General features: G+C 40.3%; 1 protein-coding gene across 3 annotated transcripts in view; it reads left to right on the forward strand.

The window, feature by feature from the left end:
- Nucleotides 1-16,391, forward strand: part of shank1 (SH3 and multiple ankyrin repeat domains 1) — an 86,420-nt gene that overhangs the window by 36,497 nt on the left and 33,532 nt on the right. For all 3 annotated transcript variants that reach the window (XM_035180400.2, XM_035180399.2, XM_047343970.1), the window contains exons 3-12: nt 2,547-2,750; nt 3,330-3,401; nt 3,774-3,882; nt 7,864-8,018; nt 8,681-8,848; nt 9,664-9,780; nt 10,678-10,755; nt 11,417-11,483; nt 11,725-11,894; nt 16,072-16,193. In XM_035180400.2, the coding sequence (XP_035036291.2) occupies nt 2,547-2,750; nt 3,330-3,401; nt 3,774-3,882; nt 7,864-8,018; nt 8,681-8,848; nt 9,664-9,780; nt 10,678-10,755; nt 11,417-11,483; nt 11,725-11,894; nt 16,072-16,193 (1,262 nt within the window). The remainder of the gene's footprint in view (nt 1-2,546; nt 2,751-3,329; nt 3,402-3,773; nt 3,883-7,863; nt 8,019-8,680; nt 8,849-9,663; nt 9,781-10,677; nt 10,756-11,416; nt 11,484-11,724; nt 11,895-16,071; nt 16,194-16,391) is intronic.

Consider the following 16,391-nt stretch of genomic DNA (forward strand, 5'->3'; position numbering starts at 1 on the left):
TCGGTGGGAAAAACCATCTGCTCACAGAACCTGGGTGCATTTATTTCGAAGAACCTGATGAGGATGATGAATCCGTGATGAGCTCTAATTGGCTGGCTGGTTGGAGGCTGTAGGATCAGTCATATTCCCGGAGGTGAATGGATCCATAAGCTGCATGATGGCCGCCTCAGTAAAATCTCCAACTCTGTAAAGCTTCTCAGGCTGTAAGCAAAGTTATAACACAAACTGAAGCTCCGTTAGTTTATGATAATTTTCTTGTAGCCTTTGAAGTGTGTGTGTGTGTGTGTGTGTGTGTGTGTGTGTGTGTGTGTGTGTGTGTGTGTGTGTGTGTGTGTGTGTGTGTGTGTGTGTGTGTGTGTGTGTGTGTGTGTGTGTGTAGAAACCTAATCTAATAAAAACAGACACACCTGTTCATCCTCTTTCAATCCCATACTCATAATCTTAGACGTTCCCTCCCTCTTACTCTGCTCTCTCACACCGCACGCATGCACAATTGAAAAAAAAAAAAAAGAACCATGCACACCCTCACACACAAGCACATGCACACCCTCCCAGTACCCCATCTCCAAGGGAACACAGGGATGTCTCTATGGCAACAAGCAGCTTGCTCCACTAATGAACCCGGTTGCCGTGGCGACCGGTTTGGCTGTGCGCGAACACTGAATAAAATAGATAGAGAAAATGTTGTGTTAGTTCTCTGCAGGGTTTTTACCTCTTTTCTCTGTAGGACACAAATGCACAGAGACACATGTGTGTGTTTGTGTGTGTGTGTGTGTGTGTGTGTGTGTGTGTGTGTGTGTGTGTGTGTGTGTGTGTGTGTGTGTGTGTGTGTGTGTGTGTGTGTGTGTGTGTGTGTGTGTGTGTGTGTGTGTGTGTGTAAAGAGATGAAGATGAATGACATGACTGAGCCAACATTGTGGGTTACAAGTGTTGGCCAGAGACGAGTGCCTGCAGTAATGCAACGTGAGGCAGGGGTGTCTGCAGCTGGCTGTTCTCTGCATGGGCTGCTCGTCCTGCTGCTGCCTCAAGGTCAGAGAACATCCCAACTCCACTTTGGGCAGGGAGAGGGAGAGAGGGAGAGGGAAAGAAGCAGTGCCAAACACCTTATGTCAGCCATCTGTGTGGTGAGTTGTGCTCCACTTTGCTGACTGGGCCTCTGAGCTGATATGCATTTGGCCATTCGTGACCCCAGCGGACGCACTTAAAGCTGCACCAAACTGCCATTAATATCCTGGCTGCAAACCGAGGCCACCGGGAATCACCCCCCCCTTTTTTTTTTAACTCTGCAGCTGTCTCCCCCTGCTGGCTCAAGAGGGCGACGGCCTCAGTGTGCTGCAGTCAGTCCGCTGAGAGCCTCCACTGCCACAGGACTGTAGTCACACAGAGAGGTCGTAAGATAAAGTGTAGAGGATACAGGATGATTAATCAGCGTAGGACTTTGAATATATGATCTACTGTCAGTACTGATGTGAAAAACCAAATACTACAATGTATGAATACTCCAAATGTCCTGCAGTGAAAATAGAAAAAAATGTTCCGGTGAATATAATCAACATTATTTCATTGTTAATACTGACGCATTGATGGATAAACAGCACTTTAAAGATGTGGCTGTTCAAGTGAGATTCAGTTTCTAAGTATATTAATCCAGTGTTTTTTTAAAACTGGGACCTCGGCCCCTCCAAAGGGTCCTGGAATAAATCTGTACAATGATTATTGGGAGAGAAAGAAAAACAAACGTGTGTGTGGTCAATAAAGGTGGTCGCACGCACACATGTGCTTTTTGTCTTTTCTTTTTTTTGTAAAATATTGAATAATTTAACTTTTTCAGGATTTGAACAAGCATAGATATGAAACCGTCTAAGGCTTTAGTGGCACTAATAACACGTTATAAACATAATATCTGCTTTGTTGTGAGGTGCCACAACCCGAAAATGTTTCACCTTAAACTGGTCTAAATTTTAACAATGTGGTGTATTCTATTCACTTAATCTATGTGTTTTAGGTAGAATATTTTTGTGAAAAGTAAATATTGATTACAGCTGTAAATTAAATGGAGTAAAGATTAACATTTTCTTCTGAAATGTGGAAATACTTGAGATGTTTGTGTTCTGAGGCAGTGTACTGTTTAAAAGTTAACAAATCGATTCTAATATTATTTTCACAATTTATGCATTTAGGAAATCAAAGAACTCCCTGTAGCTGTTTTAAAGATTTTGATAAATCCCAGCATCCCGTCTAGTTAATTCTTAGTCTATAGATTTAACAAAAGAGATGTTTTCTTCCATTACGGCTTCTATTAGAAGATCAATGCGTACAATGAATTCCGTCCAGTTGCATCATTTTTAACATCAGTTCTTGATTCTCGTGTTACCGCTGCTTTCCCTATGATTTCAATTTATGTCTGAAAACCACCAACTGTGTATTATTTATGCAAAGGTCACATTTAATTCGTTGACATTTAGAGTTTCTCATTGTGCCAATAATCATTTCTTTGTGAACTGAAAGCTGAGCTCATGCCTTTTTTCTCCCTGTATCCACTGCAGAAATGTTTGCGGTTCAACCCAGATGCCACCGTGTGGAAGGCAAAGCAGCAGGTGCTGTGCTCCCTCACCGAGTCGTTGCGGGACGTCCTGAACTACGGTCTGTTCCAACCGGCCACCGACGGCCATGACGCCAAGTTCTTGGAGGAGGAGAGGCTGCTCAAAGAGTACCCACAGTCCTTTGAGAAAGGGGTGCCATATTTGGAGGTGCTATTTGCGACTTTCTTTGACACAGTTGTAAGACAGAAGCGATGTGACCTGGATTTCCTCAAGAGGTTTTATTCGTACATGCACCGGTTTAAACAGGCTCTCGCATGATCCCTCCTCCTTGAAAGTTTGAGTGTGTTTTAAGGGTCATCGCAAAAGTCTAATATTGATGTTTTAAACTGTTTGTCCTGCAGGGAGGATGATGGTGTCTATTATTTATGAATTATTCAAGTTAGATCAATGAAGTTTCTCACACACTTCTTGGAGGAACCTCTCTATATTCTACACCTGCTAACTTCCCCAGTCCATTCTCGCACCTTATTTTCATGCTACATAATGTCTCAGTGGAGGCTCCTAACCATCTTTAACTAACTGCTTTAAAACCAGGTCACTTTTTTTCTACATTTCTTGTCGTCAGTGAAGTAGAAGATCAGGTTTGTTCAGCAAACCAGATAAAGCTTCTCTGTGAAATAAATCTGCAGGCCCCAGTTTGTGGATCTAGGCCAAAGGAGAATTGAGGACAAAGGCGCCCTCCGTTAGGATTAACTCTTCCGTTTCCACACTTTCTTTCTGTCTTAGTTTCGATACAAGACCAGGGTGTACAAACAGACCAATCTGGATGAGAAGCAGCTGGCCAAACTGCACACTAAGGTCTGGAGATCTTCTTTACCTGATATGTGAGCTGCATGTTACATGGCACACTGTGAATGAATGAAAGTCAGTACATAACAGTTATGTTTGTGTAGGTGTCTGCATGATTTCACTTTGCATGGTTTCCATTCACACGTACTGGCCTTGACTGCACTGCAGTGTATTATACTGTGCTATACTTGTGTACTGTTGCAATGTGGTGTGCTGCTCTGTACTGTGCTAGGTACAGTTTTCCCAAAACAGAAGGAATAGGGATCGTGTCTCTTTTCAGTACAAACAACAAAATCAAGAGAAATAACTAAAATCATGTTCACAATTTCATGATACCATATGTCTGAGTTTGTTCTGTTGCTTTCTTCTCTCTACATGTAGGCCAGCCTGAAAAAGTTCATGGATTATATCCAAACCACTGCTGTGGACAAGATGGTCAAGTTCTTAGACAAGGGCCTCGACCCCAACTTCCAGGACGGGGACACCGGCGGTAAGGAGGGCCCCTGAAACGGGAAGTGTCACAGATGTTTTTCGATTTACCTCAACTCCTACACAGTCCCGCAGATATTGTAGTTTAAATTAGCAGTTTAAAGCAAAATGTCAAAATCGCCGCATTCACGTGAAAGTAGCTTGAAAGCTATAATAGTTTTGCGTCAAACAAGAGCAGCCATGTTGATGGAAATTTCAATATGCTATATAGTGTCTGTTTGACAAAAGGATTCAGGACAACATAGTTTTATTTACTTGTTTATTAAAAGGAAAATCTGATTGTTTGTTACTGAAACCAGAGAGTCACTCAGTGCAGCACATACCTTCAAGAGTCTCCTCAAATTCAATCAAGCTGCACCAAATTTTGCACACCCTTGATATCAGTCCTCTAAATATGCCTGTTTTGTTTCTATTAAGATGCATAAATTATATAATAGGAATTTGTTGAAAATGTGAAAAAACTAAAGTGAAAAAAAAAAATCCTGACCCATACCACATACATCCACCAATTTCCGTGGAAATCTGTTCTGTAGTTTTCGAATCATGGTGCGGAAAATCCTACCGACTAATAAACCAAACGATAAAAGGTTTAAAGCCTCTAAGAAATATTAAGTCTTTGACAGAAGTCAAGTGATTTACATAAACCAATTATGTAACAGTAAATTTAAACTCCATCCTTCCATACACAGTTTACTCTACATACATGTACACACTTTTACAAGTCCTTCATCTCTGTCAGTTCATCTATGTGTCATGTCTGTCCACGGTGTATAATCTCAGATGAGTCGCACTGTTGCAATAAACATTCTGTATAAATGTGTGTTGGAGATTCAACACATTTTAGTTCTTATATATTTATATTTAGTTCTGATGATGATCGTTTTGTGAACTACAATCTGAGCATGCTTGTTGTTCACTGGACAGATGTGACAGAGAAGAAATCGGTAGCTCAGACGATCATGTGAGGATTCACACGAGTTCTGGATTGTGTCAGGAGGAGAAAACAGCTGTTCGTTTGTTTTATATCTACGTGGGTCTATCCAGGTGCAACTACGATGTTGCAATGCTTCAGGTGGTGCTTATCATTTAGAGAATTCTAACACAAACAAGCTCTTATCATGACGGCCGCTGAAATACTTTCTGGGTCATTTCACTAAGTTAGGAATGGACTATTAGAACACAGCAGTTTCTGTGACCTGTGGCTCTGCCGTATAAACTCGACCTTTAAACTCTTTGCAAGCAACAACTCTCCCGCTCCGTTCTCTGCCCTCGGCTCTGCAGCGTGTCGGCCTCACACTCTCTGTCAAGGATCGGAGCCAGCGCTGTTCACAATTTGGTGGCTTTTCTCAGGTCTTGTTAGTGCCTGGGGGTGGTGGGGTGGGTGGGGTGGTGGGGTGGGGGTGGGTGGGGGGCAGCAGATGGCTCATTTGCAGTGTGCGTGTGCTGCTCGGTGACACTTCAGCCACTCTGGGAGCAAGTGTCAAAACATAAACACAGCCTGTCATCATGGGTGTGAAACACACGTCCACTGCACAGCATCAGGGCGGAGGGGGAACCCCCGGGCTCGTCATACCTCCTCAGAAATGACGTCTCCCCAACCCCACCATCAGCTCATGTCACGGCACAATCACAACCTCAGACTAATATTCATGGTGCAATATGAAAAGTCAACATATTCCGGGCTGTTAGTTCTTTGTCTTAATACTGTCTGGTGTATAATCACACTCTGCGTGTGAGGAGGAGAACGTTTTATTCCCTTTCTGATGATAAAGCCAAATGTTTAGAATAAAGTAGAAATGTTGAGTGACTTACAGCTATTCAAGCTGCCAGTGTTCCGTCTCTCTAAGCTTGTGTGCATAATCTCTCCAAAGTCCTCACACTGATCACCTCACTGTGTTTTTACTAAAAGACAAAGGATTTCTTTGTTACTAAAAGTGATTCTTAAAGTCATTTTCACCATTATCATCCACTCAAGGTATTCTGTAGAGGCGCTAATGTTAGTAGTTTATATCTGTCTTCAGATAGCTTATATCTTGAAATTTTGATTTATTCTTGATATGCAAAAATCTTATGCTTAATGCTTTACTCTAATGCTTAGGGAGATGTTTTAGATTATATGTACTTGTATCTTGGCAGATTGGCACAATTAGAAGTAAGCTGAATTACCAGTTTCTTTTCATAGCATTTCAATGGATGTACAGACAGTCACTGGCGTACACTGATACTGAAGAACACTTCATAATTTTCAGACAGATTATGAACTTGTTAGCTTTGTGTGCTTTCTTAGTTTTATTTGTGATGTAGATATGTCCACAAATGGTTTCCTCCTCTTTTTTGACTATGAGGTTTTGTTACGGTGTCCTGACATTTATTCCATGATAAATGCAGCATTAGGGCTGTGCAGGCAGAGCGAAGACGCGATTAAAGGCCTTTAGAATGATGCTTTTTTGGGGGGCGATCAGACTTGAGGCCTCTGCAGGGGCCCCAGGTTTGAGTCCATAGGATCCAAACTGCATTTACTCAGTAGAAAACGTTCCCGCCTGCAGGATGAAGCCATTTAAATATGGTTAATCACCAGAGAAGCATTTTGGATATTTATTCGACACTCTCGCAGAGATTAAGTTGTGCTGCTGAGTAACCTGGGAATAAAACTGAGAAGGGGATGGTGGGATTTAGGACTGATGTCTGTTCCATGGAGTGACTCTTCTTTAAACTGCCTCAAAACAGTGAATGTAGAAACGGTCCCTAATAATTAAATTTTTACACCTAGATTAGAGTCAGGAGGGTCTCCAACCCTGGGGCTGGAGTTGGCCCTCAGGACAGTTCCATAGGACCACACACATGCTGTGGATCTGTTGAACCGGCTGCAAAGAATTTGGTCAAATACATTTTTTCAGTCCAGTTTTTCAATAAAGCTGCAGACTCGGAGGATAATGTCTCATGACATTTGAGGTGGTGATCCCCTGACTTTTCCTGTAGCGCCTCCATGAGGTCGATGTTTGTAGTTTTTGGTGAAATGCATCATCAACGACTGGACGCATCGTCATGAAATACATTGCAGATGTTTGTGTTCTCCCCGGGATACGGTGTAAACACTTTAGCGATGCCCTGACTTTTTCTTAATTCCCTTAATTTCTTAATTAGTTTACTAATTGTTTCATCCGCCTACTGATTTTAACAGCAGCAGGTTTATACTAGCATTTAGCTTCAAGCCCCACTGTGTATAATTGCAGTCAATAAACCATTGACCTGACTGACAACACAGCTGGAGTTTTGTTACATAGAAATTAATTTATTGATCACCAGTAACACTATGTAATTAGGTACATTTACTCAAGCACAAATATGGTGCTTGGTTATGAATAAAAACAACCCAACAAATATACAAGAAGAGGTAAATATCTGTAGATTCAATTAATTTGATAAAATACCAAGATCAGCTTCCCAAATGTGATTTTTAAATTGATAACATTTAAATTGTTGAGGTGTGAACTGTGAGTCAGACAAAACCATGAAGCAGTGTGAATGTGACACTGCAGGTAATTGTGATGACTGCCAATATTATCAAAACATCATAATAGTATGACATAATAAAAAGATTAGCTCCTCCTCCACCAACTGCAACAGTAAAATGCAGCTTTTACGTGTATCAATATTTAAAAAAAGCTAACGATGTAATATTTTCCTGATTACTGTTTCATACCTTTCCGTTAGTTCTAAGACTTTCTCATAATAGAGTATTTTGCATTATTTTTGTACTAGACACCGACATTTTAATCCTAAAACAACAAGAGAGATGAACAATGTATAATATGTGTAGAGTCTAATATGACTGATATCTGTCTCATATTCAAGGGCAAGGTTGGTGTTCTCTCTGAATCTAAACAGAGCAAAGAAACGCAGCTGTGGGTTTGACTTTCATTCTCGAGAATAATCCCTCCAACCATAAATAACTGAATGTGAATCTGTGTGTGTCCCCCAGAGACTCCTCTGTCCCTGGCTGTGCAGTGTGAGCCAGGTGGAGGTGAGTCCATCCGCGTCCTCGCCGAGGGAGGGGCTCATATTGACTTCCGTGCCAAAGATGGACTCACACCGCTACACAAGGCTGTTCGAGGCCACCGCCATACAGCCCTGCTGGTAAACACTCACACATCACAACAGCAGAAAGGGCAGCTCTTATCTCACCATAACAAGTGACTGAGAAAGAAGCAGCCGACTATTCTGCAGGATGGATACGTGCCATGAATCTGACACTGCCATCCTCATTTGTTTCCTTATAAGTAAACAAGCTGAAGACAGAATCAACAGACTCTCCCACTCAGCAATCCACACCAGCCCACACACAAAATGCACAGGAACAGAAAAACTATTCTTCTATTCAGCCAGAGTGAAAATCTTTTTAAAATTCAGCTCCCAAATCACCAAGAATGCAGGCACCAGTGGACGGGAAACTCATTCAGGGGGGAATAATGTGTTACGTCAGCACTAAGGAAAGAATCAGCTGCTATACTGCAGAAAGGTTTACAGTAGACTGACTGGAAACCTAATTCTCTCCAGTCTGGGGTGTTGCATGACCCCCTCTGAACCCCTACCTATGAGTTTCCATCTTTATTTTAAATCCACGACTCCTTGAACCCACCTTAAGGTATTTTGCTCCTTCCTGTGTTTCTATTATTGTTCTTTTTCATGAATTCATAACAGCGTAATAGCTGCATAATTTCTCAAATTCCCCACATGTCATCATCACTTTTTCACGACCTGTACATGAGGTTTATCTCTTTCGCTGTGGCTTCCTGCAGGTCCTCCTGTCTCTGGGAGCGTCTCCGGACTATAAGGACCGACGAGGGCTAACGCCGCTCTACCACACTGTGCTGACAGGGGGCGACACCTCCTGCTGCGAAACACTGCTTTACCACCACACCAAGCTGGGCATCAGGGATGAGAACGGCTGGGACGAGACACACCAGGTACACCAGTGTGTCTTTGAGTGTGTGATGTCATTCCCTTTAGACCTGCAGGGCATCCTTAGAGGGTCTTTACAGGGATTTTTCTTTCAATATTGCTGTAAATAACTACAATTCATGAGAAATTAACTTTTCATTATCTGCCATGTGCGCCGTGTACAGTTAATTCAACATAAAATAACAACGTAAAACCTCATGTTAGAGGCTAAATAATTAAAATCTAATTGGGTCAGTGGCCTATTTTTTATTTATTTGTGGGTTGTGACGTGAAAGCACCTGCCTCATGGTAATTGGTTGTTTAGTTTATGTTGTTTGTATCCTGTGTGTGCATCCTTTTTGTAATGTACAAGTGTATTCTGTGTTCCAGTGTCTGCATCTGCCCCCACATCAAAACCCATTCCAACACTGCACCTCTCATCCTTTATCTCAGACACCTCTCACCCCTCACCCCACCCATCCTGCTCCCGTGGCCTCATGACTCGCAGCGGTGAAGTGGATTGTTGAGGCCAGGGGGAAAAAAATATATAATAAAGGTATCAGCCTCTTCATCTTAGTGTGATCACCCACACATCACTTCATCAGCATCCGTCTCTTCAGCTCTCCTAGCCACTCATATCCTCCATCTTATACTTCCTGTGTGTTCACTGGGATTTGACTCATACATTTAACATTGATACTTTGGTATTTTGGTTCACCAAAGCCTGTACTTTATGTGTGATGTAGGTGTGTGTCCAAACGAGAATTAAAAATATTTGAATATGATGTAATAATTGGCTCTCAGTTCTTCTCTCGCTGTTTTCTGGCCCTCTGATCATCAGGCCTGTCAGCATGGCAACTCGCAGCATTTGGAGCACCTCCTCTTCTATGGGGCCGATTCCTCCTCCCAGAATGCCTCTGGAAACACTGCCTTGCACATCTGTGCTTTATACAACAAGGTACTCATCTTTTTCATTGTGGCTTCAATAGAAGATAGACGAGAACATAAATGTTATGTCTTTGAACAAACAGAATAAGAAGGTAAAAGTCACAAAAAGCCACATACTGTATAACAACAGCACCGACCCCAGCCGCTTCACCAGCCAGACAGATGCTGTTTACCATGCTGAATAAGTTCTTAATATTTGTCGGTTCAATGCTTAAAAGCTTAAAACACCATCTATCCTGAAGAATATTTACCTGAAACATCACCTGAATCTACCTGAAGCTCAAGTATTTTAATGCTTTTATTGTCATTGCACAGTGTACAATTAATCTAAGTGTCCAAGTTGCACAAAGTAACAGTAATATAACTCACAGAAAAATAGATACAGTACAATCTAATAAATAAACATAAAAAGTATAAAACACAGGGTATTAAAGCAGATGAGTATATGATGCCCATAGTTAAAATAGAAATAATATTGCACAGTTAATTATTATATTATGGAACTTGGTTAAGTTTTTTAAATGCACTTGGACAAACGCCTGTTAAGAGTCTGCAAGAGGGAGTTTGTAAGGACCTGTAGCACCCTCCAGAGGGGAGCCGTGTGAAAAAGTGTTGACCTGGTGAGATGACTCACTTATGATAAATAATTGAAAAAGCTACATAATCTGAGAAACCGGATGCTTATGCCTTTTGAACTTAAATATGACTTTCCTTAATTTCCACCTAAATATGTTATAAAAAACACATTTGACCTGGAAAATAAGTCAAAAGAAGGAATAGGATACCATGCTCTCTGAAGCCAATGCTTAAACTCTTATAAATGACGTACCTTCCTACGCTAAGCAGTAATTAAAGATTTCATATTTTAGGACAAAACCTGTGCATTAATTTACAGTGTCTGTTGCAGGAAAGCTGTGCACGAATTCTGCTCTACCGGGGAGCAAATAAAGACACCAAGAACAACAGTGGGCAGACCCCGTTTCAGGTAATGGCCGAGTGCGTGGCTGGTTTATTACGTGTGTCGGTGGATGTATGGTTCAGTGTTTTATTAAGTTAATGTAGCAGAAAGTGCCGGGGCCTAATTTCACTTTAAAGCATTATTGTGCTGCGATGCACACGCAGGTCCCAGGTGGCAGGAGAGAGTGTGACCCCTTAATCTGGATAAATGAACTCTGTCAGTGCAGAAAAAGCCAGCTGAGACTATCCTGTCGAGTGTGTGTGTGTGTGTGTGAGTGTGTGTGTGTGTGTGTGTGTGTGTATATAAAAGAGAGGGAACGCGAAAGGGAGAAAGCATTAAAGTCTACTATATTGTGCCCTGACCTGCATAATTTTTTTCATTTTTAAGCATTTATTCAGTGAGGGAAAGAATGCTTAAATAAGTTTTCAAGTGTTCGCACACTATTATTCTTTATCAAGAAACTAGGAAATCTCATTTGTCTTTGACTGTACATCTAGATATTCTATAATCTCCAAAGATATTAAGTTGGATGTATCAAGGGGATGATCTGTAGGTTTGTGTTAATAATAATCTAAACAGGCCACAGCCACCAGTGCCTACAAAATAATGTATATCTGTGAACCTGTTTCTGCCACCTCTGAGACTATATCCCAAAAAATAGCATTTTTATTTTTGTTTTTTATATTAGGTGGCTGTCATGTCCGGCCATTTTGAACTGGGAGAAATAATTAAAAACCACCGGGATACAGATGTGGGTAAGTAGCTGGGGTCTGATCTTGTCATGTTCAGTCAAATGTTCCAGTTTAGATATTTGATCGAAAAAGACAAATATGATCTTCATGAGGGGAGTTTACAAAAAGAACCAGCAAATAAAAAAGGATATAAAACTATAGCAGCACATTGGAAAAAGTCTGGATAAAGAATATAAAGAAATATAGGTGAAATCCTGCAGGAAAAGGATTGACCCTCTCTGTACCATTTCTCCTCGCCCCACAGTTCCCTTTGTGGAGTCTCCAAAGTACGCCCCCCAGAGGCGAGAGAGCGCCCGCACGCTGACGATACCCCACCCTCATCCCTTCCTGCGGGCCAACAGCGACAGCAGCATGAACCTGCCGGACTGGATGGCAGTGCCCAACGCTCCGTCGACCAACATCGTCTCCGTGCAGGTGTGCCCCTGTGTGTGCGTGTGTCCATTTCGTTTTAAATTACTTCTGATACATACACATACACGCTTTACAAATGCATTCTATAAGTAACTTATGTTTCTATATAATTTACCTCCACCAAGGAGGTTATGTTTTCACCCCTGTCCGTTGGCACAAAAGCTACCGGTTCATGACCATGAAAATATAAACAATTTTTTATCACTTTACAAGATAAGGCTCTCTATTTTTTTTTTTTACATTTTCATTGTATAATTCATGGATTTGATCAAAACAAAGATCCGGCACATTTAGGGAACAGATCCTTATGAGTGTGTGTAATTCGGTGCAGCTTGATGGAATTTAAGGAGACTGTTTGGTCTTGGTGGAGGTATGAGCTTCAATGAGTGACATTCTAGTTTTATGCTTTTACCGTCAGCATCAACAGACACTATTTGTATATGAATATATAAGTATGATCTGTGTATCACTGCGAGTATTTGATGCAGAAAATCAAACTAGATGTTTCAGTTGTCAAAATTTGAGAAAGAGTTTTCCAGGGGGTGACATTTTGATCAAGTAAACATACGTTCATAACTCAGATTGTTGAACAACCATCATTTCTAACATTTTACTTTGCGTCCATTTTTATCTCACTGCAAAGTCAAACCACTCTGTGCCAACACTTTGATGTAGTACTGAGCTTTAAACACTGGAAGGTGCTGTGTCTCAGACGAATGAAAGGTTTCAGCTGCAGTTCACTCTGTGGGAAGGTGAAAAAAGGTTGTGCAGTTTACAGAAAGTTATATAAAGTCAATATGTGAAACGTTGTAGGAGGTGTTTTTATACTGTTTCTGTATCACAATGACAGAAACACAACGACAGAAACACAATGACAGGTGGACATGAGTCAGTTTAAATTCAATTAATTCACGATTCTTTTTCCGATTCATCAATTAATCTAATGAAGAATTTTTGATTAATCTAATAATAATCTTTTATAATGATAATGTTTTTTTACTCGATTAATATAATAATGAATTTATCCAAAATAAAATGTAAAAAATGGTGTCATTTATATTTATTTCTCTTCTCTTAAATACAAACAAATCTGACAAAAAACTAAGTATGCACTGCATGGCATTATTCCACAACAAAACTGTGAACTGCTAATCTGCCTTTTACAGTCCCATATCTCTCCAAAATAAAATTGGTGCAAGAGCTTGTTCCATTCAAGTAAAAGGAATATATCAATCTGCATAAAGCTGTCCAACAACAAAATTAATGAAAACCAAAGTAGAATTCAAGTACCTTTAGGAATATCAAAACACTGTGTAAATTCAAGTTTAGCAGTATATCAAAAAACAATCTTGAAGTAACCTAGTGGTTGTATCAATGTCAAAGACTGACTGTCAAATAAAATAATGTAAGTACAATTCAATAGTATTATTAATTGTCACACTGAACTGAAGTGGACTCTAATAATAGAATGATTAGGCTTCTAGCCTGTTGCCTGCTCGGCTTCACCTGAGCTAACAGGCTAATCTCCGTAACTGAACACGACCCGAGTCTGTGGAGAAGTTTTCACTCACATATCGGATGAATAATATAGTTTGTCGTTCGGCTGCTTGTCCCGACGGAGAAGTCGAAGACGTGTGTGGTCCAGTTTCTGTGGTAAGTAAAATATAGTATTTTATTTATGTGTTAGTGGTGATGAGCAGGTATCGGTGTCTCTGTACCTGGCTTGTTAGCTTAGCTCAGCTAGCCTCCAGGCAAGAAAACAGAAGTAATGACGATGCTAACGGGACCGTACTGGAGTTATTACACCGACATGAACCGGTCCACACGGCAGAGAGAAGAGTTTGTGGTGATACAACTTTTAAACTGAAGGCGACTGTGTGTGTTTGGAGACTAAGTTCCTTTTAAGACTTTACTGAATCTGTCATTGGTGTGTTAAATAAGTGAACATGCAGAATAATGTATTTGTTTGTCACGTATAAATAAATCATAGGTAGTGTAACTTTAAGAGAATAGACAGTAACAGAGAGAACCTGAGGCTGATGTCCACCTATTTCCTAAGCTGAAGTGAAGTGATTATGATCTGATGAACTTTGAAGTAATAAACTTTAATTTTTTTCATGTTAGTCTATAAAGGAGTTAACCTGGCACACATATGACTTTACATATCTGTGTTTTCGTGTAAAGTTTTCCTCTAGGTGACTCAGACAGCCTGCAGACATGGATGTCCAACATGAGGAGACAGAACTGGAATCCAACCAGACTGAACACTGAGAGTCATCACTCCAGCACTGACTCCAGGTACAGACCTGTTTTCATAACTTAGTAACAATCAAAGCAAAGTATCGCACATAATACACAATGCATTACATTATATATGCAATAGTTTGAATGTGGAAGAACTCCATCCTGCATATTCATTGTCTTGGTAGTACACTGTTTAATCCAAAACTATATTCATACACATAGTTGAATATCCACAGAATATAAGGCCAAAAACTTCCTCTGCAATAATGCCATACTTTTATGTTTCCTGTCATTTTATTAGGGACGGACGAGCCTGAAGGACACAGCTGTGCTGACCGTGCAAAGAAGAAAAATAACAAAACAGTTTTTTTATCTCAAGTGTATCAAATCAGAAAGTAAAAGATGAACATTGTTGTAATAACAATGTTCTTTTTTTATTACCAACCATTATGAATATAGAAATTGACTCAATATTATCCATGACACAATGACTGCCACACATGAAGTGTTGTGCAGACGAAAGCTTGTGCATTGATCTCCACCATGTTGCTGCTGCCACGGCGGATGCTGAGGACATCAGGTGCTGCAGTCAACAGTATATAAACTGGTGACATTCAGCAAGTCTGTGTCTCCCCCATGGCTTCCACAGCATTTGGTTTTGGTTGTATATTGATTTCTACATTTACCTTTCCTTAAATAAACTTCTTTTTAGGTTAAGCTCGTGTGTGGTCTTCCCTACTTTGTCCAGCTTTGAGCCGGGTTGTGACAGTGCTGTTGATAACAGCCCAGATCAAGTCCCTCGACTTCTCTCAGTGTGAAAACAGATACATATATAATAAATATGAGAAGTGTTTACAACTGCAGTGTGTGGAGATTATAATCACATCTAAACTGTCATTACACATCTGCACTGAGTCTAATTCACTGTAAATTCCATAACAGGCTAAATAAACCAGGTGATAATAGTAATGGTGGTTATACAAGCCTGTTTTAGAACATTTCTGAAACATAGTTGCTATCACATGCAACCTACACGTGTAGCTTATTAATATTAACCTATAATTACAATCAAGTGACAACTAAACACACAACTCTCTACTAAAGTGATGAGAAAACTTAGACTGAGGTAGTAAACTTGCTTCAATCTGTTGATTAGACGTGTTGAGTCATTGGTTAATTACCACAATTACATATTAAAAACCACTTGACACATGTGGTATGATTATGATCATAGATAAATCAATAGGTTTTGTTGTTGTATAATTTCAGGGTAACTTACCTCTCGTTAAGTTTGTTGTGATGACTGCGATCAGCCCACTGAGAGCCTCATTTTCCCTCTTCAGAAACCAACGGGTGACGTCACGGACACAACGGCCATCTTTATGTACAGTCTATGATGCTGCCAGGATTTACTACCATAAAGACAGAAAAAGCTGCACAGGTTTTATATGGGTCCATATAGAACAGCGTCTGTGTCCTGAGTCGGACCGCGGTCCACCTATTGGTGACATATGCTTTTTGATAAATTATATTTCGAGTAATAAAGGTTAATCGTTAGAAAAAAATTATAGTGAGATCAATTGATAGGCAAATAGAAAAAAACTAAAGTTAGAATTAATAATAATCAAATTAAGTGAATTTAAACTACGTTAGAAAATTACAAAGAAAAAAAACTGACTGAACAAAAATAATGTTTATGTTGAAACATCGTTGTAAAAAGAATTTACAAAAATGTGTCAACATTGCAAATACAATGACAATTTTTTCTTCTTTTTCCAAACACATTTTTCGTCATACATTGAATATTTGGTCTAGCTGTTGATTTGAAAGCCTCAACAGCATTGATGTAAACCAGAATATTTCTGATAGGGCAGATGGCAGTAAAATAATGTTAATATAACATGTAAATATCTTTAATTGTCTCTCTCTCTTGCAGGGCTATAAACACACTGGTACCCTGCGGAGCTCCAGTAGTCCCAGAGGAGCGAGGACACGTTCCCCGTCAAGAGGGAGGATCGGTGACAAGGAGGACCGGAGCAGGCAGAGTCGGAGGCAGGGGTGAGTGGAGGAGGCCGAGGTGTTTCTATTCAATGTCTTAAAAACATTTTAAATTGATCTAATCTAAAGCAAGGCCACAAAGGGCTGTAAAGTGGTTAAAGGTTTGTAGGATTTAGTGACATCTAGTGGTGAAGTTGCATGTTGCAGCTAAATACCACTCACCTCACCCTCCCCTCCCAAACAGGAAAGAGAACCTGT

Source organism: Hippoglossus stenolepis, chromosome 16 (assembly GCF_022539355.2).
Source record: "Hippoglossus stenolepis isolate QCI-W04-F060 chromosome 16, HSTE1.2, whole genome shotgun sequence".
NCBI classification, from domain to species: domain Eukaryota; kingdom Metazoa; phylum Chordata; class Actinopteri; order Pleuronectiformes; family Pleuronectidae; genus Hippoglossus; species Hippoglossus stenolepis.